This window comes from Bombus vancouverensis, chromosome 13, assembly GCF_051014615.1.
Source record: "Bombus vancouverensis nearcticus chromosome 13, iyBomVanc1_principal, whole genome shotgun sequence".
NCBI lineage: Eukaryota > Metazoa > Arthropoda > Insecta > Hymenoptera > Apidae > Bombus > Bombus vancouverensis.
In genome coordinates, this window is record NC_134923.1 from 9,110,258 (window position 1) to 9,137,874 (window position 27,617).

A 27,617-nucleotide genomic window follows, 5' to 3' on the forward strand; every position below is an offset into this window, starting at 1 on the left:
TTTAATAAAAAGATTTGTAAAAGATCTATAAATATAAAGAGGTTAAAAGAATTATGTAACTAGAAATATTAAATAAACTGCAACAAAGAAAAGAAGCATCGTAAATTAAAACTACTTTCCTTGAAATCGAGAAGAGTCTTTACATATAAAATAAAAAATCAATTACAGCTAAAGTTTTCATCCAAAGACGTTCAAAGAATTAAATAAAGATACATAGAGTTTAAAAAATTCAATAAACTGTAGCAAAAAAGTTTAAGAAAAAGCATGGTGAACTAAATGAAATTAGTTTCGACGAAATTTCAGATATGAAACGAAAAATTAATTATAACAATACTTTTTACAGATATAATGGGTTATAAGTCAGACATAAAGATTACAACAATTAAATGAAAAAATATAACTAGAGTTAAATTATAATAGTCAGGTAAATATCATCCCCAATCACGTTGGATACGATGAAAAAAGAGTAAGAGTTGATCGAATCTAGAGTCGGTTTGCACGAGGGAGAACGAAAGCTGGGAATCTGAAAGTGGAATAAGCACGGGGTAATAGTTCCTGATGGACCTGGAACGAGATGGAGGGTCTTATCTCGCGAGTAGACACAAAAGGAAGTTCTCTACCCCATAGCTGAGAGAGAGTCGCGATAGTTGAGCCAAGGAGAGAAACATCCCGGATACACCCGGGTCTAGAAAATAAACGAGTTCATTCATGTATTTCAAATTGCCTTTAATCTTCCGCAGTGTGCCTCTTCCATCCACCGAGAAACGACCTTGGTTACTTAATAAGAGGGAAGTCGTGCTCGGAAATTCTCACATTTGATATGAAGCTTTGCAATTTTTATAAGTCTACGTACATTATGGAATTTTTATTATTATTATTTTGCTTCATATTAGCAGCGAGGAATGAGAAAAATTTTATTCTAAGGGAAAATTCATATTGCGGAATTTTGATAAATCAATTTCATAGAATTTTTCCTATTTCATTCTTATTATTTCTTTTATATTAGTAGTAGAAAATGAGAAGAATCGTGCTTGAAGAAAGAAATTATCTTAAAGATTCTTTCGTTGTATAATCGTAATCTTCGCTTTGAAATTCTCATAAATCAATTTTATTGAATTTTTACTATCTTGCTTTTTTATTTTAATTGAAAAGTCACCCTGAAAAGTTCTCAGACGTACTCTCGTTTCTTCTTTCTCGATTTCCAATCGTAAATACCACGTTAACCTAGTCCTCCAAAATTCATAATAAAACATGTCCCCTAATTTCTGTGTTACATATTTTTCTTACTGATAATGATTACTTACAATGTTATAAACACGTATCTATCTATATTTTGCAATGAGCTTAGTATGAACATAGAATCTCAAGAAATGGATAAAACAGGGGATGTTTCCAATAAATTTCATACGTTTCATTCTCGCGACGTTGAAAGTCGTTTGTTGCTCGTCCTTGTTGTGTGGTACGTTCGACTGAAATTATCAGGAATTAAATGCCATTAAATTTACGATTGCTCGCCGACAATTACCGGTCTATAGAAAGCGGAGAAAAGACGCGCGCCGTTATTCGCGCCGGTTACCCTCTGGTAGCGGTAATAACAGGGGAGGCCTGAAATTGTGGTTTCACCCGATACCCCTTTTCTCGATGGGAGCATCGTTTCAGAATTTATTGGCTGCATTGATCACTAGTACCCTTATCAATGACGTCGCCAATCAATGGAAACGCACGTCCCATCCGTGAATAGTTTTCTTAATGTTCCACGCACACTCGTGCTTCCATTATGGAAGCAGATGTATGCATATGCATATCGTATTTTTGAATTGTAAAAATCTCTCTCTAGATCTCTCTTCTTTTCTTTATATTGATGGACGCGTTTTGAAAGATTTGCTGAATAGAAGTTTAAGGGTAAACAGCTTTTTTTAGCTTAAACATTTTTCAGTTTTTTTTAAATTTTCAATCATTTAAAGGATTTGGGGATGGAATAGTTCTCTTGAGACATTAAGACTTTTAATACCTTTCTTTTGGATTTTTTAATTCGGAATAGTTTGCAGATTTTATGAACGAAAGTCTTAAGGATGATTAATCTTCTTAAGTCCGAACTTTTTAACGTCTCTTTGTACTCCTGATTAAATGAACTAATAAGCGCTGACATGTTGCGTTACGCTTTTCAATCATCCAACCACGACGACTCGTGCGTTAAAGTCTCCTCTGTCTATCCATTATCCGCACGTTTCACCGCCTGAAAATCGCACAATACAGAGCGGCGTGGTATTCGTATCTTGCACCTCTAAATCATGGAAACGAACCACACGCATACGATTGGCGTCATGCGTTTCCATAATCGACGGAATCGTATTCACGGTCAAGTTTCTTTTGCAATCTCATAACAGAACGCTGGAAGGGGCGTGTGCTAAGGATACTGGGATTAATTTCGTGCTTGTATATAGGTGGAGAAATTTTTTGTTGGCTCATATTTATTAATAATTGAGTTTTGAAATAGTAACGTTAGTTTTACTTAATTAAGATATTAATAGAAATTAGCTTGTCATTTTATTTCTATATTAAAGAAAGATCTAGATTTTTGTTTATTAAAATTTCATAAGCATCTGGAGTACATTTTCGTCACGAAAAAAGAAAAAAATCGATACATTTGATGTATCTATCTATCGTTCAGCGAACTATGCAATTACCTTGGTTTTGTCTTGCGTCTTACTGTAGGGAGAATCATTGCGAAATTGAACGGCGGCGGCGGAACAAGATGACCGCCTATATTACCGAATTGTCCGACATGGTGCCGACTTGTTCAGCCCTCGCCAGGAAACCGGACAAATTGACCATACTCAGGATGGCGGTCGCCCACATGAGAAATCTCAGAGGTAAGTCCCTTTCTTATCTCCTATTGTTTTTCGTATTTGAAGAAAATAAAGGGGACGCTAAGGACGATGATAATACGAAACAATTGGAAAATTTCTTAAATTCTTTTGATAATTTTCTAGCATTTTCTTACGCTGATAAACATTTATTGAAAATTTCAATCCAACCAAATAGCCTGGTTTATGATCAAATCCAATGTTTTATTACTGTTCCAAGTTTTTAAAAAATTCACAAAAATGTCGAAACACTTGTTGAATTCTCGTCTACATTACACGATCATTAAGTCAGACGTTGTAAAGGCTTTTCAGGAAAAATAAAAATTTGTTTCGTAAACAGTCATTAGCAAAATTTCGCTCAAAGCGTAAATAATATTAATTGTAATTATAAATTTCGTCACGTTTCTCTTACTCAATATCATACTATAGATATTTTTATATAAAAACGTTAAAAAAATCCGGGCGATATTTGTTGCGACTGTTTATAATGATTCTTATCGTATTTTGTAATTTCTTGTTCAACTTATGAATCATGGAAGATAAAGGTTAGTTTACAACATCTTCTGCAGGATATTAATGGTCCCTGACTCGCTCGATATTTCCAACCTTTCATATCGATAGCTGCGAAAGAATCGAATAAGCTGTACGGAGCGTAATTCAATCGGTCCGAGTCAAAGCTTAAAGATCGCGTTGCCAAAGTTATTTTACTGCTCGTGACGGATAACTCAAACATCGACGATGCTTAATCGTCACGTCCCGCATTGAACTACTTTGTTTCTTATCGGACAGCCAGTTACTCGTTGAAAATTTTTATTTTCCTGTGTAACAATTCTGTAACTTGTGTTTATTTGAAAAATAGTGTCATCAAAAAAATAATTGACTACTAAAACCACTTTTGACAATGAATTATTATTCTATATGATATTATTGTAATTGAAATAATATAACAAAAATTAGTAGATAGATACAATTACATCTTTATCCGAATGAAAGTCAACATCAATATTGCAAAAGTTTCTTCAGGTTCTTGATATTAGGTTGCTACCTAATACACTAAAAACATTAAAAATAATTCTGATTCACTGAATAATCCAACTAAAATCTACTCTACTCCTACCAACCAAGAGAACCATCCATCCCATCGTAACTACACTTGCAGATACTCGAGAAGTCCAATTTTGAAGCTATCACTCCGAAACTCCAGCTGAAACAATTATCCTAAAAGAACAATGCCTGTATATGCTATTTCCAATAACACACCAAAGGTATTAAAAATGATTCTAATTCACCAAACAACGCGATCAAAACCTACTCTACTCTTGTTAACCAAGAAGACCATCCAACCCATCAATCTTCATCGCCAAAAGAAACACTAAGAACAATCAACCTTAAAAATATACTTTCAGATTACTCTACAGTAACTTTTACATTCCAGTTTGAAACTGAACCTCCCATTCGGAACACAATCATTCTGAAAGAACCACAACGTCTTCATAATACAAGAAGTCAGAGTAAGCAAGGGGATGTCGCTTGCGGCACGGACACACTGGGTTCTTTCTTTACTCGCGTCTCTTTCTCCGCGGAGAAAATTCATCCGGCCGAGTCGCACCGGAACGGTCGTAATTCACCGACGGTTTCGTCGTGTGCTGGGTCATATCGAATGCAGAAAGCGCGATATATGCTTCCGGTGCAAGAATGGGTGGAGTTGCCCCGTCGGCTATCCCTTTAGCCCCGGCTCCCTTCTATGATGCGTGCACACACGCGTTCGTTCATACGACCTCTCTTTACCTCTTACTCTGTCTCTCTTTCTCCTCGTTTTGTTGGTGGATCGGTGTGCGTGCCGTGATTCCAGCTAAGTATTGGTGGTGCGTCGCATTGTTTATAGCCACTTCTCCTCTTTCCCGACAACGCGGCCGCTGAATACAAATTGCTCGAACCGGAGAGCTTCTCTCCTGTTCTTGCCTCGTTGCCTGTCTCTCTATACAATCTTTACCTACTGGGAGGAGAGAGGCGATCGCCTCCGGGATACGTAGCTCGTTCGCGCGCGTACACGCACCCACCCTTCGGCCAGGACGCGGTGCATCTACGGTGGGACGTCCAAGAGACGCTTTTCTACGGAGTTTTCCTGCTCTTCTTATTTTTTTTTTTTTTTTTTTTTTTGTTTGTTTGTTGGTTTATTGAACCAATATATTTTTCGATAGTTTTGATAAACCAATACACATTTACAGAAAACCTTGTTCGATTCCAATTGGCGTGTAGAGTTTCCTTGCTCTTTCTCTTTCCTTCTCTTGCTATTTTATGTACCAGTATATGTTTTACTGGTTTTACTAAACCAATACACTTTACCGAAGGTTTTATTCAATTTTGATTGATGGTTTGATACGTTCGAACCTGATGACGTCAAATTACGTCTTCTAATAACAGGCCGCAGTTGACGTAAAAGTACGTGTTCTCGTAACAGACTACAATTGACGTAACATTACTTCTTTTTGTATGGTATTACTTATTGTAGCTAACGTAGAATTAAGATTGGCGTAATTTGTTGTAGGTTACACCTGGCGTAACATTACGCCGCTTCGTAAAACGTAGCGGGTTATCATTGACGTAATATTACGTTTCTTCGAAAGTTATAACTGATACACGTTAACGTAGAATTACATCCTTTCGCAAAATATAGTTAATTAACACCGATATAAAATTACATTGCACTATGAGGTACGAAGAATGAAAAGATTCAAAGTATGTAATACTAGTAACAAAAGTGTGTCCAGTTAGTAGTTTGTAGCGAAAGAAATTTAAACACAAATAGGTGTTAATGATTGATTTCTCTTGAAGTTTTATTTTTACTGGGTGATTGGCGATTTACTAATAAGAATTATTTCTGTGAATCGATAGATCGTATCAGCTTCCGGTGTCTGTGTCCCATACTGTATAGGAATTAAATTCCAATGAAACTTAACAATGATCAGAACAACAATTCTAACAAATAGAATCTAAATTCCTTCCATTCCGTTTCTAATAACTACCACAGAGAAACACGTACTTAAGTTACTGAATGGCTTCATCGGTGAATGGGTTACATTATCAATCATAAATTTACTCTTCGGTATCCTTCTACTAAACGTCATCATCGTTTCTTTCACTTTACACTCCATCATCAATTACTCCATCATTCGACCTATCAAAAGATGTGTCAAACACAATCAATATCTTTTCCTTTATCAATCCAACCATAAGTCCTCAATTTTAGTATCGAACTCTCTCAAAACTTCATCGCGTATTTTCCTCTTCAACAATTCAATCGAAACATTCCACAGTCCATCCATCTATTCGCTTAAACATATTTCAGCATAATCAACATTATTCCCTTCTGAACTTTGAATCATAAGAACAGAACCACAGATGCTCGATTCTAGTATTCAATTTTTCCAACACCTTGCAACGTGCTTTCCTCTTCAACAAGCCCGTATAAATAAAAACGCTAGCCCGTACACATAAAATGAAGATGAAAGGCGTACTAAAACCACCTCTAGGAGCATGTTTCGCTAGATAGGTCAAGGGGAGCATCCGCGTCTTCTTTCGATGGAAGGAAACCGAGTAGAATCACGGCGGCATTAATGTCCATCGAAAGACCGTTCCTCTACGTGGAAGGTAATGGTAACGAAGGTCAGCCGGGGTCTTCCATAGATCTTGTTTGGAAGTCGTTAAAGTACCTCTTCCCGGAATTTCTCCGTATATCGGGGTAAAGATCGCATCGCGACCCTCTCTCTCTTGTTGTTTCTTTCTTTCTCCTTCTACCGCTTCATGCTCGCGGGATCCTGTCCGCTTTGCAATTCCGATCTTGCACCTCGATAGTTACCTACGCTGCCGAGTTGCCCCGTCCTCATTTTTGGTACCACGCTTCTTCCTTCTCCCTTCCTCTTTTGCTTGTTCCCCTCCGTCTCTTGCTTTAAGTTGGCGCTTCTTGTTGAATTTAAAAGATTTTGTCGTTTAATGTTGTCCTCGAAGGTCTGCGAAGGAAGACGCTTTTTGTAGTTCGTCTCGTATAAATGTTGGGTCGCGGGTAAATTATTATTCGCCGAAGCAAGAAATAAAGCATAGAAACGAGCCGCTTATTTGCCAAATCGACGAACTCAACAAAATAGAAGGTAGAGAAAATTGGTGAAATTGATGTAAGATAAGAGTGCTTAGAATTTCAAAGATAGCAAAAAGCGGAGTTTATCGCTTTGAGCTGTGAACAGTAATACGTAATTTAGCTCTGGAAAGATTGTCACTCGGGACGACACAATCGTCTCATGTTTTTTCTCTCTGAACTCTGATTCTTATTATAATTCTCTCTCCATTCTTCAATGATTCGAATCAGAGATTTAGCAACGAGTTAAAGATTTCACATGTGTGATATTAGTTCTTGCAATTTCCAAATGGTGTCTCAGTTTGTTTGTTATAAGTATTCTAGCATAAACATTAGTTTTCAGTTTTCTGATTAAATTCTTTAAGGTCTAATTGAACCTGTCTTTCACATGATTTCTTAGTCTCATGGTTTTGATGAAAAATATATCGAGGGAAATAACGCGACGAGATTTGAGGCAGCTTGAAGAAGTTCTTAAGTGGGTCTTATAGTAGTCTTATGTGGGCCAATGACCCTCTGTAGAATTATAAGCGGCATGTGATAGATGAGGTGAATATTATGTGATTAGTATATGCTGTAAAATAAAATGATTTAACTGTTCCTGAACATATTCTGATCTGTTTTTAATTGCTCGTATTAATAATGAAGTATTAATAGCTCGCGTGTAATCGTCTGAATTTGGAACTACATTTGATTCCTTTTGTACCAGTTACGTCGAATATCGTAGGATTCAACTATTGCAATTTTTAATAAGAAAAGGACATTTCATTCGAGTGGACACACTTTGAAAAAGAACGCCCGATCTACACATGGAGAAGTAGTGGCACGTATCCATGGACAAGCATTCGTTTCGCTTGAAAAATGTTGCTCGTTACACGTGCATTCGATGTCGAACGACCAGGTAGATCCCTCGATCGATACGGACCATTTACATCAAGCGCGATATAAAAGTTCAATCTTCGTCAAAGAAAAAACACGTGCCTTAAAGGAACAACTAATTTTCTCTTTCGAAAGGCTAATTCTAAGGTTAAAGTTACACCAATCCTTCAATACCGAAAATCAATATCTTCATTACCAAATCCAATATGCTTTGTTCCTTTGAAGAAAACACTTCTATTAAGAAAATCTTAGTTATAATAATAAATTAATTTCACGAATAAAATTGGAAATAAAATTAAGTAATTTTACAATAAATACACTACAATCTACAGTCACAAATGTGCTGCAAATTTATAAATAAAAATACAAATAAAGTAAATTTATACAAATCAAAAATATAAGTCACTTGAATACTTTCTTTGATTAATTATTAGGTTGTTCCAAAAGTTTCTTTCGTTTTATAAGGAAATAATAGATGCAGAATATTTTTTGTTTTATATTATTTCATTGAATTATGTATGATCCATTTTGTTCGAATAGAACAAAAAATGTTGCCCACCCATTATTTCCTTATAGAACGAAAGCAACTTTTGGGACAACCTAATACGATTAATTAAAAGCCATAGAAAAGAAGGATACAAATTCTTTGGCAGGAACAGGAAACACCAGCTCAGATGGTGCGTACAAGCCTTCGTTTTTAACCGATCAAGAGCTGAAGCACCTGATTCTGGAGGCGGCGGATGGCTTCCTCTTCGTCGTGAACTGCACCAGCGGCATGATCATCTACGTATCCGATTCCGTGGCGCCTGTTTTGAATTACACTCAAAACGATTGGTACGGCACCAGCCTCTATTCACAGGTCCATCCGGACGATACAGAAAAAGTGAAGGAACAACTGAGCGGTGCCGAACCGGAAAACGGAGGCAGGGTACTTGACTTGAAAACAGGAACAGTGAAAAAAGAGGGACAATGTAAGTATATCTTCTCTTGCTAACTACAACAAATTTCTCAAAAAAACCATAGTTTATATCTACAACCTCATTTAAATTGCTACATTAAAATTCCATTTATACGAACCTGAAAAACAATTCATATAATTACAGTTCAGACAAGTGAATTCAATTAATCGATGATAATTCATTTAATCAAACAATAGGTAAAATCTCATTGAAACAAACGGAGTTCTATTGTATGTTCTAAAACAAAACCATCCATAAATACACTAAAATCCTCCAGATCCCATAATCGGTACAAACAATATATTAATTAATAATAAAATACAATGAAATATAATATCAATATTATAATAATAAACTCTTAATTAATATCCGTAGCATCGATGAGACTGTGCATGGGCTCGAGGAGAGGGTTTATCTGTCGCATGAAAGTTGGGAACATGCAGACGACTGGCGACATGGCTGCCGCCCATGGTCTCCACCACGTGAAGCAGAGGAACTCTCTCGGTCCTCCAGCTCGCGATGGTCAAAATTACGCCGTAGTTCATTGTACAGGGTACATCAAAAGCTGGCCCCCAAACGGTGAGTGTTCAACATAGGTTCCAACTTGTCGATGTTGTTTCGCCAATTGATTGTCATGATGATGGTGATGATGTACATCGTTGTCGACGTATAACGGGGCCGCTCTGTTGATGGCCGCGCGCGAGACGTAGCGCCAACTTTCTATTTTAAAGCGAGGGAGACGTCGGCGTGCAGCAAGAATATGAACGAACCCGACGGCTTCGTAGAATACACGAGGATAGCGACGTTTGTACTATAAATTAAGGGGGCCGGCACTCGGTGGCGGTCACGGATAGTATGATCGGTTTATAAAGAATGAATGGAATCGTCTTGACCTAACAGCCGACAGAACGGCTGGAATACCGATAAACTATGTCGAGACGGGGTCCGATACGGAATTCGTATGCTTTATCAAGAACCTCAATGCATAATAACGGACTCCTCTGCGAGCCATTTTTCACGCGTTTCCGCCTTCTATATCGCTCCATTTTCAATCATTCTATTAGGTCGTTCCATGAGTAATATCATCTCTTATTTTGTGTTTTAAGCTTCCAAAGTGAATTCAAATAGCAACTGGTAAAACTTACGATTGAAGAAATTTCTGAAGAAAAAGTTTTAAGTGAATATGTACGTAGGTATGGGCTGTATTTTCTAGTTGGATGGATTTCTATGAAACTTTGATTTATTGTGTAGATGTGAAAAGGACAAAGTCTTTTTGAGAGTTGGTTTTCAGGAATTAATTTATTCCAGTTATTTTATATTATGAAATTGTTCTCCAGAAATGTAATTCAGTCAGCAATTAGAAAAATTAGGAAAAGTATTATCATTTAGTCAAATTTTTATTTTAAAATTATATACATAAAAACGACATTACCCATGGAGTGATCTAATATGTAGAGTTCAAAGTGTCTTTTCATTTAGATTTCTTACATAGAGATTCGTTGGGAATTTACTTGTTATCATTGGGTGCTCGCGAGGGAATATTTTTGGAACTCTGTAATTAACACGTTCTTTACCGCATTACTCATATGTGAGTTATGATGTTATCTTGTGATATACATACGTACATATACATATGATCTTTTCTAGAACCGCGTCATGCATGTGTGATTCATAGAATCTACTGTTACTTATTTTAAATGAGCTGATAAAAAACAAAGAAATAATTCCAATGAAGAAAAGAATGAAAGTAACACAAGTTGGATAGAAGTTGAAAAAAATTCTAAACATGCATGTTTATATTGAAGTATAATTAAATAATATTCTAAATTCTATCCATCTTAAAAGTACTTAGCATTGTTGTATCTAGCAGCATGTAAATCATAATCAGTTGTCGGTTATGAGGAACCATGGACTGACTCAACGTTTTACGCTGTAGGTGATTTTGTTCCCCCATGTGTACCAGGTATGGGACTAGCTGACAGAGAGGCTGTTCAAGTCGGACATGATGGGGTGGTTGCAGATGAGAACGTTAGCACTCACTGCTGCCTGGTTGCCATTGGGCGATTACAGGTCACCAGCACACCGAATAGTAGCGATTTAGCGGGTTCGAACAGCAATAACGGTAAGCATCAAGCATCTCCATTCAAGTAATTTTGGTTGAGGAGTGACTGACTTGGACTCGTTTTGCAGTCTAAATTTTTCACTTTGTATTTCACAATATCCACTTTGTAAAATATGAATTAGACAATTAATTTTTCCTTTTTCTCTTTTATTTCAGAATTTATTTCACGCCATTCAGCAGAAGGTAAATTTACCTTCGTGGACCAAAGAGTCGGTGGAATTCTAGGGTATACGCCGTCCGAGCTCTTAGGTCATCCGTGCTACGAATTCTTTCATCCAGAAGATTTGACGCATATGCGAGAAAGTTTTGAGCAAGGTATGACTTCTTAAGACTGAGAAATATCGATTGTACTCGTGTTCCTTATTGTTAATGAGCATCTGTTGTTGCAGTATTGAAGCTGAAAGGACAAGTGGTGTCTGTAATGTACAGATTTCGAGCCAAAAATCGTGACTGGGTGTGGTTAAGGACGTCTGCATTTGCATTTTTAAACCCGTACAATGACGACGTTGAATACATTGTCTGCACGAATACACATGCCAAGTACGAGACGTCATGCTAGACACTGAACTGTTTATTTCACTTATTTCGTATTGTGCAATTGTTTTTTTCTTCTTTAAACAACACGTTCACAACATCCCAATTTTTTTTATACATATGACATAAAAAATTGTGAATGTGTTGATACAAGAGCAAACATAGTCAATTAAAACATCTGTGTTCTAATGTTCAAGGTCGTTCCATCCTGGTAGTGATGGTCAGACAGAAAATGAAGCTGTACCTGCTTATGGACAACCTGGCCTAGATTATTCCCTGCAGAGACACCCTACAAGGGATCCCCTCTATTCTGGGCATCATATGATGCAGCATCCAGCAGCTGTTGCTACAGCTGGTAAACTATTTTAGCTCTCTTAAATCGTGATAAAAAAGATCATGATATTAATATATTCAGTATACTAAATTCTAGTTTGAATTACATTTTTTACTAGATTCTTTATATTTAAAGTTGAAAAGTACATTGTATCAATATGATCATAAATTCATCAGGTCCTCAACAACCTAGGCCGTCCAGTACACAAAATGTTTATCAGGGATATGAAACGACACAGTCGCCCATAGCTTATGGTTCACCTGGTCAACAAAGCGCATCTTCTTCTGTTTTAAGTAGAATTCAGAAACCAGCTAACACATCACCAACCCCTGTGCAACAAGCTTGGGCTATTGGAAGACAGGTAAATATATAACAATGAATTTGTACTCAACCTTAATTTAAAGAATATTTTACAAAAGTTAGGTTATAATACTACTCATTATTTTAGCAACCTGTAACAGAAGGATACCAATACAATCAGTTAAGCCCTTCGAGGTCACCAAATGGACCAACATATACTCAGTTAAGTAGCGGTGCTAGGACACCAGCTACACAATATCATGCAGTCACAACTGTACCTAACAACCCCGGTAAGCCTAACCTTTAATTTAATATAAGTAGTCTGCAGATGTTCATGCATTTATGGAAATTTTAAAAAGTAGAAATACACAGAATAAATATAATATGCAAAAATATACAAAATATCCTACATAAAGCTTTCACATAACATTAAATAAATGGAACAATTCCCTATTAGATTCTATTCATAAAAATATATGTTGAATGTTATTAATTAATTATTAATTTTATTTAATCGTAGATGAAACAACGCTAAAATGGATTAAAAGGATAAATAATTTAATTTTTGTAGGTATGTGGGGATGGCAGAGTCAGCAACATCAAGCACCTCAACAAGATGGCGGACAATCAAATCCTCAAGTGGCCGGACAAGCACAACAGCCTCATCCTTCCCAAGGTGGACCTGGCACACAACCTCAGGAACTGTCAGACATGTTACAAATGCTCCAAGACCAGGGTGGGGCGTCCGGTTTCGAGGAATTAAATATGTTCAATACTAATTTCGAGTAGCGACAAGAAAACAATATAGCCGATAAACATCTACCTTAAGGAAGCTTTAAGGTTCGAATTTCATTGGTAGAGTCCCGGGATCGCTCGAAGTATCGTAAATCACACTTTTACTCGAGCAATTAATTACGATATGAGAATTCGCCAGTCAGCACCTCACGCGCAAGACTTTAAACGAATTAACTAACTTCACAATAAGTTTATCTGAATTTTATAAACTGATTTGTTAACGCATCTGTTTTACGAGAAGTTTTTATTTTATTGATTAACAGTACAATTTTAACGATCGTACGACAGCGCAATAAATTATTCGAAATTCGTGAATATCGTTTTGCAAAAGTGCCATGAAATGTCATATTGGGAAAATATAATATGGAAAGTGGGGACTTATAATATGCACAGATGGATCAGTTGATGAGATACAGGTTTTAGCGTTTGATATGACAAATAACACAGAGGGATTTTCTGAAAGGAAATTATAATTTATATTTTTAAGTCTTCTTTTTTCGTTTGCTTGTTACAACTGAAATGTAAGTTAGGTTGTATTTAATGAATTATCGTGAGATAATTTTCTTGCTATTTCTTTCTATAAATCTGATTTTGCGATACTAGAGGAAGTAAGTTTAACGAAAGCAGCGTAAATTTAAGACAGAATTACTGACTCTCCTTGTTAAAAAAAAACACAATTATAGTAAGTAAACTATATTTAAATTGTACATGAAGTTTCAAAAACGATAAAGTAATAGGGTGGCCTAGAGTTTCATCGAGCTATTATTAGATGGATGTATCTGTATAAAGTTTTGGATTAGAAGAAAACAAAAATGCGTGCAAGATTTGTAATTGTTCGAGAAAAAGTAATGTTTCATTAAGATTGGTTGTGTATCGGACTGCGTGTGTTTTGTACGATTATTATCACTTTACATTTTTATAGGATTTTAACGCCTCATCTGTGCTTATTAATAAGTAGTAGAAAGTAATTTCTCTCCTTTTTTACGTGGTAGTGATTTTATTTCGAATAAGAAGCTGGCGCACTTCAATAAACGTTCAGAGGGGTGCATTCTAAACGATAAGAGAAAAAACAAAAAATAAGACAAAGTATTTTTAAAAAACTTCTCAATCAAACTTACACAAATCACGGTAATTTTAATACCAGCTTATCGTTAGATTTCTAAGATTAGCTTAATTATTTTAATTTAGACCTTTGTAATTATAAATAGTGCAATCGTCAAAATCGACGTGGAATGGAAAGAAAAGCATCGTTTGAACTGGACAACAACAATGATGTACAAAAAAAAATTATATGTAATCCACTTTGCTTCTCTGTGCAAAACAAGAAAAAAGCAAAAACACCATTTTTAGATATTTCTAAAGAAAAATATAGATAATGTTACGCATACGAAAACATAATTGCATTTATAAGTAACCATGTGTGATTTAGTGCATTGTAGGTGTACATGTCTAGCAAATTCTTAAGTAGATCGAAGGAACAGTTGCAGCATATCATGATGAATTGGGAACATTTGTCACTAATATATATAAAAATTTACATTACACGTATAATTCTTTTTAATCATCCTTTGTCGAAAGTAGCTACGATTACTGACAATAATTAACATATTGAAGTCGACGAAGGCATCAATATGTATAACGCAAATAATTGATTAAAGTCCGAAACATATTTTTGAAGCATTCTATGATCCTTTCTCCTCTATTATTTCAAATTATCTTTCCTTCTTTTTATATTATTAAAAGAGATAATAAAATTTAACTTACCGACAACATAAGAGGTAGAGAAACCGATATTGCATACAAAAATTAATTTAATTTGTTAACTTAGGATTGACTTAGGGACAGATTAGAAATCAAATGCTAATTATATAATATTTTCAATTTATATTTACATAATTTGGTACAAAAATTATAACTTTAACTTCATCGCAGATAGAACATGTTTTTGTTTCTTCCTATTATTTGTGTCAGTCTTCGCTTTAATATGGCTCTTTACTTCGTCTTGCAGCTGATTAAAGAAAGCTGTAGAAGACTTAGGAGCTTTGAAACTGGACTCGTCCATTTTTATAATATTCCGATCCTTGCTCAATTTCTTTACCAACTCTGTTGCCTTTTCTTTCTTGTATTTGTTAGCAACGCTTGGTTTGAGTGCATTTAATTTCTCTTTTTGCTCCATGGCCTGTTGTCGTGCACGTTGTCTCATTTTCTTGTGTCTTCGGTCTCGTTTCATATCCGTTTTGGTTCTTTCCGATTTACCAATCACATCACCTCGTGGTTTGGCTTAAAGAAAAGGAAATGAAAAGCATAATTGAATATAATAAATATGAAAAATTTAAACAGTGTATAAAATTTCTTCTACTCGATATACCTTTAATTTCCTCTGGAGCTAATAAAGCGGCATCACTTATTCCAACTGGTGCCACTTCCTCCATAGTGATTGCAGGCATGTTATTAATGATCCTTATTTCGGGTTTAACCTAAAAAAAAATGTGCAATTATTGATAAGCTGTAGAGAATTACAACACAAAGAAACAAATTTTTTTTCTAATAATCTTCTTACCTTTGCTGGAGTGTAATGGAAGTTAGACAAAGCATTTAACTTGTAGAAGACAGAATCCATCATTTCACGAATTTCCGTATGCAATTTTGGTTCCTCTTCTTCTTTCTCATTGTTATCTGGATTTAATGCTTCCCTCTGTCTAATGTACTCATTTTCGTAAATTTGAGATAAACTTTCTTTACTTTTTTCTTGATTTAAGATCAACTTCTTTTTGTACTCTAATGGTGTCTCAACTGGTTTAAATTTCTTCTCAACATCATCCCAAGCTTTGTCTTTTATCCTTTGCTTAATTATATCTTCTAGTTTTAATGTTGTTTGCTCAGTAATTACAGGTGCGGGTCGAGTTGTAATGTCAAATTCAACAAATTCTTCTAACAATGAATTCTGTGGCCTATTTGATGCACTGACTTCACCCTTTAATTGCCAAGGTTTGTCTCCTATAGCTTCCTCTTCTAGCTTTTCAATCCTATTTTTTAATCTCTCTTGTCGCGTTTCCAGAGAAGACTTAATTTCTACATCTTCTTTCAGATCGATATTTTTATTTTCTATGCTATCTGTTTCATCAGAATCATTTGTGAGATTAAATGTGACCTTCTTCTTGGAAGACTTTGGATCTTCCATTTCACTATCTATATCCATTTCACTATTTATACCCATTTCATTATCTGAATCACTACCATCATTTAGTGATTCATTATCATCAGACTCTTTGTCATTCATACTTTTGTATCGTTTGGAAGAATGAAGATTTTCATCTTCACTTTCTGGACTATCAAAAAAGTCTGCATACTTTAATAGTTCTGCTTTTCCAGTTTGGTTGTCATCATCAGAAAGATAATTGAATAAATCTAAAGATTCATCATTAGATTCTTCTTCGCTCTTTTCATCCTCTTTCTCTTTTTTTTCTTCTTTCGTTAAGTACTCATCCAGCTCTTCTAATTTAAAAAATTTGTCATCTACTATTGATGATTTCTTCTTTCTTTTCTTTACATTCGTTTGCTGTTTTAAAATACTTTGTAGCTTCTCCTCATCCTCTGAGGTTTCATCCTCTATCATCTTTTCTTCATTATCTGATAAATCTTCTTCATTACTTTGTTCAGGTTCCGATATAGGTTTAGTTGTACTGATTGGTATTTTGAATACTTTAGTTTTGGTTAAAAGTTTAGAAACATCACCAATCAGGTGATCAAGTTCACTCTCATTTTGCAATTCAAGCTGCTGCCAGATCTGTTCTTCATCAAAGCCTTCTGTAACAAGCTCTGGCAAGGCATTCGTATTTGTTTGTGACTGCTGTTTTGTAAAATCATATAAACGCTTTATGGAATTTTTAAAATCTATAGCAATGTCGTGTTGTACACTATAAACAAATGATTGTTATTATACAATGATGTAGGTTAGGAAAAGAGAATATCGAAAGTATATTTACCTTAAAAATTGCTCCGGCTTTTTAGTATTATTATTGATCGTGTTTAAAATACTATTAAGTATTTCTATATCGGCCATTATATAAATTTATGTTTAACTTACTGTCAACAAAAAAATATTTAATTGATAGGTTATACTCTTGTTACAAGTAGCCACCATTAGTAGAAGTTATGTACTAGCGGTTAGGTACTAGAAATAGGTTATGACATATATCGATAATTATTAATACATGCAATACCATTGATCGGTATTTGTTTGCATCACTCGATGTGTTATCGATAGTTATATTTCTCATGCGACATTATCGATTAAGTATAGCAGTGGTTTAAATTAAAATTAAATTTTGGATTAATATAATTAATTCTTAGATTAATATTTTCGGCATAAGAATGATGGAAATAGCAAACATTAAAAACTCTTTTTAATTATCTGCTCTAAAACTGTCGTATTTCATTGACTGGATCACCAATCATACAACATTTCAATTTTGCGCGCGACTTTACACGAATAAGAAGCCGTTCCACATCAGCCAATCAGGAGTCAGCTAGACGAAGTTTTGGCGCGGTTCGTCATTGTACTGTTGAAAGGCATCGTATCAAGAGGTATTGCCGTTTGAAACGCGTGATTTCAACTAGGTAGTATTTTTGTTACTATTCTATTGTTTTCTACCGATTATTATCAGGCACGTTTAACTAATACATATCTTATTTAGTTTATTATGTGTTGTTATGACGAAATTCTATAGTTTTCCGAACTTTTTCTGTTCGTTTATCATCGACCGCTTATTTAAGCGTTAGTGTTACCAATAGCTCATAGTATAAACTTTTTTTGGGATAGGATTTGAGTTGGATTATTTCTTTATTTTAACACAACTACTTGAATTTTTTACATTAATTCTAAATCTTTAGTTATGTTTTGCGTAGATTACTGATAACGTTTAATTTATTTTAAGAAAGATGAAAAAATTGACGTCTTCAAAAGTAAATTATAATATCCCATGTTTTGTTACAGATTTCTCACAGCTTCCAATTCCTCTATAGAGTTGTGTGGTTTCTTTTTGATGATTGCTTTAGTGATGACTTCCTTTAAGCTACTGCAGCATCGATAACAATGTTTTCGCATCTAATGGTGAGTGGCATGTCTTTATGTTTCTCTGGCTATCCAATCATGTCATAGCATAAAAGGTCCGAACCGAGACAAATGACTCGTATTACGTAGAACTTTTGATGAGCATATTAACCACGGACATTTATTATTAATATAATGTTGATTATTGGGATAAAATATATACTACTAACAATCATTTGAGTACCTATGGTTAATAATATGTTCACCACACTTATCTTTGAAATCGGAATATGTATATTTAATATGGGCCCAGAGTCCATACAAATATTGCAGTAATAAATATTGAAATAATTTTAATTGAACATTTTGTCGAAGGATATCCGACAACCAGTATATTTATAATAAATAATCTTTAATTTCATTCCTTTTATAATATATGTATTGGAAGATTTATTACACGACAATTTATCAATTTTTAAAACTAAAATATACCATTATTGAACAATTAATTATTAAATATATAAACTTAATATGTTTTTACACATACAAGTTTGTTATAGCAACTTAATTAATTAATTAATTAATAAGCAAAGTAAATAATGATAATAAGTTATTTTCAATTAAAAAAATTTCTTCTGTTATGATAGTTTCTCTATTAATTCACAAACACTAATCCAAATTGCTAATTATTAATAGTTTTTACGAATGACATTTGGATCTAGATCAGCTTCCGCAATTTATATTTTTCCTTTGTAGGTTATTTTTTGTTATGATATTTTGTTGGCCCTTCTGGCTAGAGATTTGTTCTTTTTTTCAGCAGCCGGTAAATTATAAGGAGTATTATTATTTAAAATATGCATTGTTAAAGTATATTTGTTTGTTAATATTTGCCGTAGTAAATCACAGAGGGCGTAAGAAATACTCTGACTTTTTCAAAGTCGGTATTTCAGAACGTGAGACAGTGAGACACAAGCATTGACCATCGGTGCTATAGAATTTGATCTGTGATTTTACCAATGATTTATTAGAACTGAATACAAATTGTCTCTGATGTCAAAGAGACAAATTGTAACTACAAATGGAGATAAGATAAGTAAAAAATTGTTTGGAAATAATTGCTTTAAACTCGCTCAAAAATAAACATTTGGTAACTTTTTTCACATCTGCAATTATTTCGTATAATCTTCCACGAAACTTTGTAAAATTTTAATCCAAATCTTCAAATTTAAATTCGGAATTATGTACATACATACGTACATCGTCAATGCACATATATAGATATTTTTTTCATCAATATAGTTACCGATTGATGATCCATCGCCACCATTAGTCACTAGTTATAGCGTTCATGGTAAGAAAGTTCAAATCTTTCAAGAACTCTGTATGATGTCGAAATGGAATTAGTTGCATATTTCAGTTAAATTAATTATAAATAAAGTAACGAGTTATTTTAATCTTGTTTGATTTTATAACCATACGTAAGAAGAAGTTTTAAATAACTACCGGACATTTTATATTATATAGAAAGTACTGTAAGTACCAGAATATTGATATACACAATATCCTCATCTTTTTTACTTGCTTCCTCAAACCAATAGGAGTCTCGTGAGGCGTTAATGGTGTACGTTTTAACGTTACATCACATCGCGACTTTCTACATCCTCTTCGCGATACTGTTATAAAAATTCCCTCGACATTTAATCACGTGAAAGGAATCCTACAACTCTCGGACCCCGAGTTAATGCTTGTATCGACATAGATTACGCTCTTTCAGAGCCGATACAGAAGAAAGAGGAAAGAAAAGGTAAAGGTAGGATTCTAATTCTCGTATTAGTCGCCATAAAATATTACCACGTCTCGGTGGTCCATAGATGTTTAGTATAATGCCCTTAAGAGACAAATTTATTTTCCTGGTAAATGATGTTGGTTTCGAGATATTAGAACTTGAAACTTGTAAATTGATACCTTTAATTTTCACTTTCCACCGTCGTTATCAACATTTTTGTATATTTACGATTCACATATATTGGAATTCAGATATTTGGGGATTAATTATTTAAACTATCAACCTTTCCATGTTCGACCTTCAACTTTCACTTGAATCCGGAGTTTAGTCGTTTATTTGTGATACCATATATTTAAATATTAGAACTGGAAAGCCAGAAATTCCTTAGAATTTCTACTTCTTTATGCATCCGCAAATATTATCCTTCAAATATTAAAACTTGAAACTTGCAAATTAACTGGTTTCTAAATATTGAAATGAAAAGATTAGTTGCTTGAATTTCCAGTTTTTACCCTCCTTACCACCGCTCTTCGTATTTTCACGGTCTCCAAATATTAAAACTCTTAACTTACAAACTAATTGCTTGGATCTTCCGACTTTTACATTATCAATTATCCTCACTAATTATTCGTAAACTTCCGATAAAGATTCTTGAGACTTTTCATTTTTGCGAGCTTGAAATATCTTTTATAAATCTATTTTTGTAGAATATCGATTATAGGGATAATATATCGATCGATGGCGGATCTTCGGCGAAAGGATGCGTGTTTCATGTTTTCACGGTTGATTTTACGTTGTACCGGAACCGTTTACTTTCTCAGCGGCGTTCTACCGTGACTCGTTGGGCACACGAGTCCTTTTCCTGTTTTCCCTATCTTTTTTCCTGAACGTTATCCCGCGATTAGGCGACAGGGCTCGTTACGTGAAATTACGTAAACTTGTTTCCACGAGTTTCAGACCGTATTATCGGCGTAATCGACGTAAGCCGTTATTTTGATGAGATTGAACTTCCTCCGACGATTAAACGTAATACTAAGCAAGCCGTGTATTTTATTTAAAAACATATTGCTTATTGGTATAGTCGAATTGCTGGTTAACAAAGTATAGCTTATAGAGAAATAACTATATTATACTATAGTCGATTCACCTGTGCCTGGTCGAAGGAAACGTTCATATCAAAGTCACGATTTTCTTATGGTTTTATTAGCACAGCAAATAGGCCGCATAATATAACGGTACGAAAATAATGGCGATGATCAGAAATTGCCGTATTAATCTGAAACTATCATATGCGTTAGATGTTACTGATAGCACAGTAATGTATAAAAACATTTGATATATCAATATCATTTGAACGCACAGGTATTCCGATAGTCGAGTTATTTACATAAGATCTTGTGGACGAGTTTACAAGTACTGCAATACCAAAGCGAAGATCGTACTGAAATATTACAAATTTCAAAATATTTAAATAATTGAGATGTAAGGGGAAAAACAAACTTAGCCATTGAAGTACTGAAATTGACGAAATAAAGAGGAACAAGATAGGAAATGACGAAGAAAAATTCCTCTGGTTACTGTTGAAACAGATAACCGTAGAAGGTAGAGGCCTCATTTTTATACGGTTTAAGTGAATTGTCTGGTAGTTTGCGCGTCAGCGAGCAAAACTTGAAATCAGTTTTTCAGTGAACCTTCCTCCTTTTCGTTTTCCGTTTCTTTGCTCTGTTATAGATGTCAGTCCCGTTGGATTTGGCTTGGAAAACGTGTTTCGCATTCCATCGAGCCGGAGAGAACGCGCATACCATTCGTTAGGATCTTGTTTCACCTAATCGTTCACAAAGGTGCGAATTGTCGTTCACATGCACAGCGTTTAGATTACAAAGCTTCAATTACATTGATTCTTACCAACGATTAAGCATTTCTTGTTACATATGTACTACCTTTAGTCAATCCATAGTACAGATTGTAATTTACATATTACATGTTACGTTTGTTTACGGTTCGTTATAGGCGAATTGTTATTCGACAATTGCGCTACAGAGCGTTCGGATTAAAATGCTATCTCCGGTTAATTCTTAATCTCACACAAATTCTAATTTTCGATATGTAGATACAAATTTGTCAACTGCGGGTGATAAATAAACGAACGTATAGAATATAAATTGAACAAAATATAAATTTGAATAAATGTAAACCGACTGAAGTATAAATATAGATAAATACGAGTCGAACGAAATATGAATTTAAATAAATATAAATTGAACGAAATAGAAATTTAAATAAATAGATACAGATTGAACGAGACGAAAATTGACCAGCCGCAAATAAATAATAAAACACGGTAAAATATAAATTTGCACGAACAACGCGACTAATTACTTTCAACCTGCACGAACAAAGAGAATACGCATTTTTCCATAGTCTAGACGCACCTTGAAGCGACCTTACTTGCGAATGGTTGAGTGCTCGAGTCGTCCGCGAGTTCGCCAACGATACTTAGCGCATCTGGTTAACATTCGTGGCAGCGGAGGTGTACACGTTCGCCGCGACTCGCTTTTGTCGATGGTCTCCTATATCGGGTGACCCGAATAAATATCACGACTGGATGATGATCTAGCTCTAATTTCTTTGCTCCAACGTTTTCGTCATCGCGCGGTCGGATACGCTCGATCACCTGTGCAAATCGATACTCGTGGATTGAGCAACCAAACACGATCAATAAACACGATAGATTTTCATTTTAATTAACTTGTATCTCTGTCGCGTGGTTAGATGGTTGAAGAGGAGGCGTGACGACGCGTGTTATTAATTGCAACGAACATTTCTTTTTCGTATGACTTTTTCAAAATTATAGAAAATGGACGGAGGAACTTTGCACTGATTCATACACGCAAGAAAGTATAGTAGAAGCAAGATATTTTATTCTTTTTTGGTCAACGAACGAGTCAGTGATCTAGTTAGATACATATGGAGGGCTAATTTGTAAAAAGTATCCTGATTAAGCTAAAGTTTCCTTCAAAACTTGTTCAGTATATTATTATTATTATGTTATATAATATATTCGAATATAGATCTTTGTTTAATCATCGAAGAATTACGAATCGACGTTACAGTTTGAGGATGGTCCTTTTCGTATTAGTCGACTGACCGATGCTCTACATGTAGTCCGTCCTTGCGAATCGTCTCACATATTAACTGACCTGAATAAATAATAAAGATAAATAGCCAGGTTTAGTTTTAGCCTCGCCTTTCATTTATATTCGCCGATTGGTTCTAATCCGCGCGTGCCGGGTTAATGTAAACCGCCATTGCTAATCCTATCCTCGTCCACTTCATGAACTGAATAAATATATACATCGATTAATAAACTCCGAAGAAACAATTACAAAGCAATATTATAAAGAAATGAGGTGGCGTTAGATGTAAGTGCCCGAGTAATACTCTTGATGTTCAACAATAAAGTTTATTTAGCAATCAACAATCAACAATCAACAATCAACAATCAACAATCAACAATCAACAATCAACAATCAACAATCAACAATCAACAATCAACAATCAACAATCAACAATCAACAATCAACAATCAACAATCAACAATCAACAATCAACAATCAACAATCAACAATCAACAATCAACAATCAACAATCAACAATCAACAATCAACAATCAACAATCAACAATCAACAATCAACAATCAACAATCAACAATCAACAATCAACAATCAACAATCAACAATCAACAATCAACAATCAACAATCAACAATCAACAATCAACAATCAACAATCAACAATCAACAATCAACAATCAACAATCAACAATCAACAATCAACAATCAACAATCAACAATCAACAATCAACAATCAACAATCAACAATCAACAATCAACAATCAACAATCAACAATCAACAATCAACAATCAACAATCAACAATCAACAATCAACAATCAACAATCAACAATCAACAATCAACAATCAACAATCAACAATCAACAATCAACAATCAACAATCAACAATCAACAATCAACAATCAACAATCAACAATCAACAATCAACAATCAACAATCAACAATCAACAATCAACAATCAACAATCAACAATCAACAATCAACAATCAACAATCAACAATCAACAATCAACAATCAACAATCAACAATCAACAATCAACAATCAACAATCAACAATCAACAATCAACAATCAACAATCAACAATCAGCGATCAGCGATCAGCGATCGGCGATCACGCTTCTCGAATGTGTTTGCTTCGCTGTTGCGCTAGACCCTTCGCACTTCGCTGTTCGAAACGGAATGAATCTTTTGTTCGAAACCAAACGGATTCTTTTCTTTGTTGTCCCTCGATATCCTCACTACTCTCGCGTTCGTTAGACGTCCGCGACCGTTGCCGCGTACGCTTTCTTCCGAATATTCGGCGAAAGGACCGTAGGGATATCGATGGTACATTGGGCATGTAGGCCTTACGTTTTGATGGTATAGCGCTTTGTGTCGCGAAGTTATCGTAAAGTTCCGTCGTCGAGTGCCGCCACAGAAATATGTATCAATAAGCGAGAGAAATCTGTGTTTAGATTTCAGTTTTCGGATCGTTCATAAGAATATCTATTGTATTTGCATAATCGTCTGCAGTGTATTTATTACGATTTTGCAGAATTGAATGATAGACGAACGAACTGATGCAAGTAAATGATTTGCTTTTAACGAAATGAAAATTAATCGTATACCTGGATCATGAAAGTGGAAATTTTACAAAGAGCGGAATTACTCATTTTAGCTTCTGAATGGCTAGATTGGTAAAATTTGGCATTTCGGTGCGATATATGGTTACGATTGGAATTTACACTGGAACATTTACGTATAGATCAGGGCTTGAAGTAAATATATTATTTTATTTTCACTCGTGCACGTTACGGACTGTATCATTGCTGATATGTGATACATTTCGTTTTGTACGGTGCGCATACGAAACTATACTGCGGTTTGCTATCAGAGAACTGACGGTCTATAATTTGAAACAGTAAAGTTGAGTATTTCGATGATCGACTCGTACGATCTGTCGTTACTACGCTTCGGTCGATTCTGAAATTTTCCGAGAAACGATAAACTATTACGTATAAGATACTACACGTATGGTATGCTAATGAATCGATTTTCTTTTGCTTGTTAATGTTGTATTTTAATTCCAAGTACTGTAACGTTTGCCTTTCTTCATATACGTTTTCATACTATTAGGTCGTCCGAAAAGTTTCTTTCGTTTTATAAGGAAATAATAGACGCACAATGTTTTTTGTTTTATATTAGTTTATCGAATTGTGCGCGAATATAATAATAGAAATAGAACGAAATGGATCATACGTAATTCAATAAAATAATATAAAACAACAATTGTTGTTCATCTATTATCACCTTATGAAACGAAAGAAACTTTTCGGACAACCTAATACTCTATAAATATTCGTCCCTTCTGTTTCATAAATGAAACCAGGTTGTAAAAAGAAGGTAAACGTCTTTTGGGCCATTATTGGCTATTTTAACGAGTAGGAGTAGTGGAAAGAAATTTTCATTCAATGATTTCTCATGTAACACGACTTTATGGTCGTTGTTTAGACCGTTAAGATAGGAAAAGCGGAAAAGCACCTATCGACGTGGCACGTGTATAAAACAGGTGAAGAGTCATTAAACAGATACATACGTCGACGATGAAATGAAGTCATTTGTACCGATGAAATTCGAACGGCCCCGAACGAAACGATCGTGTGACGCGGATGAATATGAATTCGTCCTTCGCCAAGCAAGAAATTGTAAAAGCCTCCGAGGGAGCTTTCTATAAATGCATATTTTTACGATGCTCGCGTAATGTTTATGGCATCCGTGAATTATGAATGACGTTATGCCGTATGACAGCACAGTGAAATTGCTTTGCGCTAGACAAACCCCACGGACAGCCATTAAATCGCTACCTTTTATTAAATATTTTCCTTTAATTTACGCTCGTGTTCGATAAATGGGACGGAAAATAGAAACGTATAGATTGCTTTGCGTCGATCAGGGTTACTGTAAATATTTGTTGTTAAATATTGCATACTTACATCGATGCTTATAAGTATCATATCCGAACACTTGCTTATTTTTAATCTTTTAACATTCGAACTTTTTTCTTTTGCACCATGAAAACATTTTTGGGGAAAGAAAAAGGATTATTATTAGTTTATTAAATTAATTTATTTATTTAATTAATTTATTTAAATTAAAAGGATTACTGGAGTTTTATGTAAATTCATACTTTTGTGAACGTAAATATAAGAATGGATTTTAAATGGAGATTTATCTCGCATTATGCATTTAATTAATGACTATATTCAATTTTAATATACCACTGATAAATTAGGAATTAATTAAAATTTTGAATTTGATTATTTTTTACTATTACCTTATTATTGGTTTGTACGTAATACTACCACAAATCGACGAAAGTGTACGCATATATATAACTGGTAGTATAATTATCGTAGATGAATAAGCGGATTTGAGCGGATAATCGGATTACGAGAGTTGGATAACATTATTATTCGAAGAATTGCGCACTCGCGATTCCGTACGCTCACGCACCCACCTTTGCAAAATCTTCTTCGAGTCACGGTTAATAAGACCACACAGGTCGGCGTCTGTCTGCGATGGTTAATTGCATCGAACATGCACGAACGTATCGCCTTCGTTCACGCATTCTTATTTGCCCTCGACAGGCACGAAACCTCGTCAGATACGGAATTCTTCAAAATCGCGATTATCTCAAAGTCGAGAAAAGATAGAATTTGTTTCTGCAAGAATCACACATTTCTATACAAATTTTCGGATTTGTCTCAAATTCTGACAACATAATCTCGCAATGACCTGTCTGAATATAGTATTAATGAAGTTTCAAAAGCTTGGATATAACACAGCCATAAAGAATTTCCGTGACAAATGTTCAAATAATTTCGCAATTGAATAATTTCACTGTCAATTTAATGTTCTTTCTTGTTACATGCAAGGAGGATTTTATCTTTTATTATTGTCAGTAATAATTTATTCCAATCGTGTTTCGTAAAATATTACGTGGTACGTTAACATTTATTCTTAGTGGTTAATGTGCAATAATGGAATCTACATCTGTAAACGTCAATCTGTGAACCTTACGCAGGAAGTTTATTGGAAGAATTCTTTAGCATCGACAGAGAGATAAGATAACCCTGGGAGCACGATCGGTTGCACCTTCCGATCTCATCGGTCGCTCGTTAATCGGTACACCCTATAGAGGCACCTGGCATCGGGTTAAGCGAGTCGAAGAGTATCTATATAAACGCGTAGGTGGAGGGGGCACGGTCCCCGTTGGAGGCCTCGACGGCAGAAAATCGTATTGGGGGACCGTATCGAGCTGAAGAAGGAAAAACCGATACGCAGACCGAATAGAAAGGAGAAGAGAGATAGTAATGGGACGGAGATGGCGCTAGTTGTGGCCAGAAGAGGAATCGCCCGCCATGGATCTGTTGCTTGCATTAGCGGTAGTGATGGGACCGACTTGATACTTATCTACCTGGTTTCGAAACCCTACACGTTAATTTGAATATTCCGATTCTCCACGTGCACGTGGCAAAGCAAGATGGAAGGGAAAAAGGAGCGCTCACCATGCCAGAAACATAGTCTTATACTCTACGTAATAATAGTTTTCATCTGCACAAGCTGCATCTCTGATGTTATCCTGCAAGAAAATCTCGGGTTTTAAGTTCAATGACTAATATCTGCCATCAATTTCGCAACATGTGCGAACACGATCACGTCCATGAAACGAGTGTAGCTCGATTTC

At 35.0% G+C, this 27,617-nt stretch overlaps 2 protein-coding genes across 9 annotated transcripts in view; one reads left to right on the top strand and one right to left on the bottom strand.

Annotated features, from left to right (window-relative positions):
* tgo (Aryl hydrocarbon receptor nuclear translocator homolog tgo) overlaps nucleotides 1–14,588 on the top strand; it is a 46,978-nt gene extending 32,390 nt beyond the window's left edge. For 4 of the 8 annotated variants that reach the window (XM_076623669.1, XM_076623670.1, XM_076623671.1 and 1 more), the window contains 10 exons: nucleotides 2,712–2,873; nucleotides 8,529–8,846; nucleotides 9,210–9,413; nucleotides 10,771–10,956; nucleotides 11,113–11,271; nucleotides 11,346–11,496; nucleotides 11,688–11,845; nucleotides 12,001–12,185; nucleotides 12,273–12,414; nucleotides 12,696–14,588. In XM_076623669.1, coding sequence (XP_076479784.1) covers nucleotides 2,712–2,873; nucleotides 8,529–8,846; nucleotides 9,210–9,413; nucleotides 10,771–10,956; nucleotides 11,113–11,271; nucleotides 11,346–11,496; nucleotides 11,688–11,845; nucleotides 12,001–12,185; nucleotides 12,273–12,414; nucleotides 12,696–12,913 — 1,883 coding nt within the window. In that variant the 3' untranslated portion in view covers nucleotides 12,914–14,588. The remainder of the gene's footprint in view (nucleotides 1–2,711; nucleotides 2,874–8,528; nucleotides 8,847–9,209; nucleotides 9,414–10,770; nucleotides 10,957–11,112; nucleotides 11,272–11,345; nucleotides 11,497–11,687; nucleotides 11,846–12,000; nucleotides 12,186–12,272; nucleotides 12,415–12,695) is intronic. The other 4 variants (XM_033340679.2, XM_033340649.2, XM_076623667.1 and 1 more) reach the window with 3 other exon arrangements.
* Nucleotides 14,589–14,783: 195 nt separating this feature from the next.
* Nucleotides 14,784–17,074, bottom strand: LOC117160170 (U3 small nucleolar ribonucleoprotein MPP10). The gene is made up of 4 exons (XM_033340711.2): nucleotides 16,906–17,074; nucleotides 15,480–16,836; nucleotides 15,288–15,396; nucleotides 14,784–15,199 (listed from the first exon to the last, which is right to left on the bottom strand). The coding sequence occupies exons 1-4, from the start codon at nucleotides 16,980–16,982 to the stop codon at nucleotides 14,829–14,831; spliced, it is 1,914 nt and encodes a 637-aa protein (XP_033196602.2). The 5' UTR covers nucleotides 16,983–17,074; the 3' UTR covers nucleotides 14,784–14,828.
* Between the last annotated feature and the right edge of the window lie 10,543 nt (nucleotides 17,075–27,617).